This window comes from Priapulus caudatus, unplaced genomic scaffold (assembly GCF_000485595.1).
Source record: "Priapulus caudatus unplaced genomic scaffold, Priapulus_caudatus-5.0.1 Scaffold2662, whole genome shotgun sequence".
Classification (NCBI taxonomy): Eukaryota; Metazoa; Priapulida; class Priapulimorpha; order Priapulimorphida; family Priapulidae; genus Priapulus; species Priapulus caudatus.
In genome coordinates this window covers 20,859-25,270 of record NW_014579723.1, presented here as the reverse complement: position 1 = coordinate 25,270, position 4,412 = coordinate 20,859, and the positions used below count along the sequence as shown (strand labels likewise).

General features: G+C 42.7%; 1 protein-coding gene across 1 annotated transcript in view; it reads right to left on the bottom strand.

The window, feature by feature from the left end:
* The window catches only part of LOC106818930 (oocyte zinc finger protein XlCOF6-like), a gene marked incomplete at its 3' end in the record, with an annotated part of 9,887 nt that extends 8,831 nt beyond the window's left edge, over positions 1-1,056 (bottom strand). The window contains exon 1 of the mRNA XM_014823598.1: positions 359-1,056. Within this exon, the coding sequence (XP_014679084.1) occupies positions 359-899 (541 nt within the window). The remainder of the gene's footprint in view (positions 1-358) is intronic.
* Between the last annotated feature and the right edge of the window lie 3,356 nt (positions 1,057-4,412).

Below are 4,412 nucleotides of genomic sequence, written 5' to 3'. Positions count from 1 at the left end.
TGTTCACATATATCACACACGTACGACTTTTCTCCCGTGTGAGTGCGCATGTGTGTCTTGAGATGAGTGGTGGTCGTACACCTGTATTCACAACTATCGCACGCATATGGCTTTTCACCCATGTGAGTGTACATGTGTGTCTTAAGCCTATCGGACGTAGAACACTTATATTCACATCTCTCACATGCAAACGGTTTTTCTCCTGTGTGAGTGTGCATGTGTACCTTGAGAGTATTGAGGCGTGTGTATCTGTATTCACATATATCGCACGCATACGGCCTCTCTCCCGTGTGAGTGCGCATGTGTGACTTAAGCATACTGGCGGACGTACACCTGTATTCACACTTGTCGCATGCATACGGTTTCTCTCCCGTGTGAGTGCGCATGTGTACCTTGAGATTATCAAGACTCGTATGTCTGTGTTCACATATATCGCACACATACAGCCTCTCGGCCCTCTCTTCCGTGTGAGTGCGCATGTGTACCTTGAGAATATTGAGGGTCTTATATCTCTGTTCACATATATCACACACGTACGGCTTTTCTCCCGTGTGAGTGCGCATGTGTATCTTGAGATAACCGAGGGTAGTATATCTGTGTTCACATATATCGCACGCATACGGCTTTTCTCCCGTGTGACTGCGCATGTGTGTCTTGAGATGAGTGGAGGTCGTACACCTGTATTCACAACTATCGCACGCATATGGCTTTCCACCCGTGTGAGTGTACATGTGTGTCTTAAGCATATCAGACGTAGAACACTTATATTCACATCTATCACATGCATATGGCTTCTCTGCTGTGTGAGAGCGCATATGTTTCTTGAGATAACGTAACTTGGAGCTGGCGTATCCACACACATCACACACGTAGGACTTCTCTCCTCCAGGGCGCGGCATATCTGAATGAGAAGGCTCCATCAGACAGATCGCAGGTGCTCAGTTCTGCCTCGTTTCGAGCTCTCGCTAACGCTCTCCTGCTGGGAAAAACATGTCGAAATAAATATCATCATTGACGCACTGCAACACTGCATGTCACTGCCCCAGACGTAACAAGTTATGCTACGAAGATGAGGTCACAGCTACAAATCCACCAGATTTAGCAATATGCGTGGGTGATGTGTGGAGAGTGGAATAAAAGCTCTTGCATCTCACAGAGACAAATTCTAATCAAACTATGGCAGGGCTACCAATGGCATTCGCCACCTTCGCAAAATGCGATGAATAAATAACTTATGATTTTATGACACTAAGTGACGAAAACAATTGGCAAATGGTTTAACTGCTCAGAAAAATACGATTGACTAACGAAATCGTCAAATTGCAGTGTCGTGTCATAAAATGTTTTCGTACATCTCTTTTCTCGTACCCGTCACCTGTTTATGCCTTGCTTAGCACATACGATAAAGTGAACAGTAACTATAGTTTTTATTAGTGGCTGTAAAATAACTTTGGTGGCTCAAGTCTTAGGTCAAACTTTAAAATATGCAGAGGGAGCCCTGCTATGGGGTGTAAATACAGATAAGGGAGCCTTCCTGTTTTTGAAGTCACTTTTTTGGTGTCGCCCCTGCTTTGGAATTTCCTTTATTTCTGAGTCTCCCATTCTTGAAGTCAGAATTACAGAAGGATTAGGATTACAGAAGCTCTAGCTATCCCTTACCCTAATTGTAACACTAACCCCAACCGAATTGTAACCCTAATCACAGCATAACAGAAGCTCTATCCCTTACCCTAACTCTAACACTTACTCTTACCGTAACTCTAACACTAACCGCAACCGAATTGTAACCCTAATAACAGCATAACAGATCTATCCCTTACCCTAACTCTAACACTTGCTCTTACCCTAACTCTAACACTTACTCTTACTGTAACTCTAACACTAACCCCAACCGAATTGTAACCCTAATCACAGCATAACAGAAGCTGTAACCCTTACCATAACTCTAACACTTGCTCTTACCCTAACTCTAACACTTACTCTTACCGTAACTCTAACACTAACCCCAACCGAATTGTAACCCTAATCACAGCATAACAGAAGCTCTAACCCTTACCCTAACTCTAACACTTACTCTTACACTAACTCTAACACTTACTCTTACCGTAACTCTAACATTAACCCCAACCGAATTGTAACCCTAATCACAGCATAACAGAAGCTCTAACCCTAACCCTAACTCTAACACTTACCCTTACCCTAACTCTAACACTTACTCTTACCGTAACTCTAACACTTACTCTTACCATAACTCTAACACTTACCCTTACCCTTACTTTAACATTAACAAAATTGTAACCCCAATCGCAGCGTAACAGAAGCACGACAGGTGGTGCGTGCGTGTAAACTATTCATGTAGCCTGCACGCCAAGATGGGCTGAGCAAGCGTAACATGGTTGAGTAGCCACTGCCACCAGTTGCACTGTTACCCCAGGGAGAGTCATCGTGCCGACTAGAAAGATAGACTAGATATACATTAGATATAAATTAGAGGTACATTAGATACGGAAGGCGAGCACGCAGTAGTCTGGGCTAAGATAAGTAGCCACGAAGCAACGCATGCAGAATAAAAGTAACCATGGACATTTTGGCAGCCAGCCAGATGCCAAAGGGTTGGGTTTGGACACAGTCCAAACTGCCGTAAGATAGACCCGGTGGTCACTCGATAGGAATGTAGAAGGGGCCACGGAGAGAGAACATGGCCTGCTAATTTTTGACATATGGAAAATGTAGCCTACAGCCGTACAGGCTACATCATACATGATTAGATTAGCTCTAGAGCCATACCTAGGCTAGCTCTAGTAACTATAGCCCACGTACAGTTGCCGCAGTCCAACGGTACGAGAGCTATAGTACTAGAGCTTCCTACATGATGTAAATATACTTTAGGCCCTAAATTAGGCTATAGTAACTTAGCCCGACGAGGCTGTGCAACTGATTGTCTATATACAGCCTGACTCGTACGCTTCCATACGAAAAACCTATCACCTATATGTAGCTCCAAGAAACGGTCATACATCAAGAGACCATATATTAGTCACACAGCCTGGTCGGGCTATATCACCTATGCAGATCTAGCTCTAGTAGTCTATAGCCCGAGTACAGTTGCCGCAGGGCTGCGGCAACTGTACGCAGGCTATAGTACTACAGCTAATTAATGCAGATCTAGATGAATAACCCTGTATATATCTCAAATAAAACTATTCTATCGTTTGACTTGCGTTGTTTGAAATATGAACGTTAACTAGCTCACAGTTGTCCTGCTTCTAAACTAGAGTGTACATTAAAACTCGCATAAGTCATTATCGTCTAACTCGTCAATTCGCGTAAGTCGTCATGGAAGTCAAAGCCCCAATTTTCTCTCATAGTAAATCCATGGGAATAGCCCCGCCTAAGTCGCCATTTATAAGCCGTCATTATGTACAAGTCAACACCCTCAGACATGTCCCATGTAATACAAACAACAGTAATTTCCCATCTGTAAGTCGTCATCAGAACAGAGCCGTATATATTCTGCTATACTAACTCGTTCGTTTCAGAGCACAGCTTTGCGGAATTACCGTATTTTTTTAGCAAGTGTTCCAAGAAAATTTGGCACGGCTGCACCGCTAATATCCTGCAATGTCCAAACGTGTAATCAACAGTGGGGGCGCCTGGGATGGGAGCCCCACATATAAGTCGACAAAATGGCGGCTTACGCGTATGTCGTCATTTTCGCAAAGTCGGCACAAATATGCTGGTCCCAAAAGTGTCGACTTATGCGAGTTTTACTGTACATATCTCTTCATTCACGGTATAATCTGTGATCTGTGATAAATAATCACGATATAAATTGTGAATTTGTAATTCGTTTGTTATGTCAAACATACATGACATCAGAAGTAGATAATAGGGAACTATATTACCTATTATCTACTTCTGACGACATGCAAGCGGTATCTATATACATTAGGAAATTCATTAATAAAACTTTATGGTATTAAATAATCAGATTTCATGCACTAATTGTCAATTACTATAGCTTAGCTATATATATATATATATTAGGGCTGTAACGATCCACCGAAATCAAATCGGATTGCGATTCTCTTCCCTCGATCCGATCCTCGATATTTTTTCCCGTATTTTCGATTCCACTTCGATACCACTTTTTCCTCCAATAGATGGCGGCACTACGCTATATACTGTGGAGTGTTACTCGCCAATGTTAGTCAGCGACTGTGCAGTGCATATATACTCTCTAGACTCTCTAGTCTATTCACCATTTAGTATTCATTGGCAATTTCCAATAATTTATTATTGCAAAATAATAACAAGTGCCGCGGAGCGACAGCGCTCATCTAACGTCTACTGCGGTGACTCTGTGGTGGAGTGGTGGGATTCTAGTAAACCCTGTTAGTCCCAAATGTGTT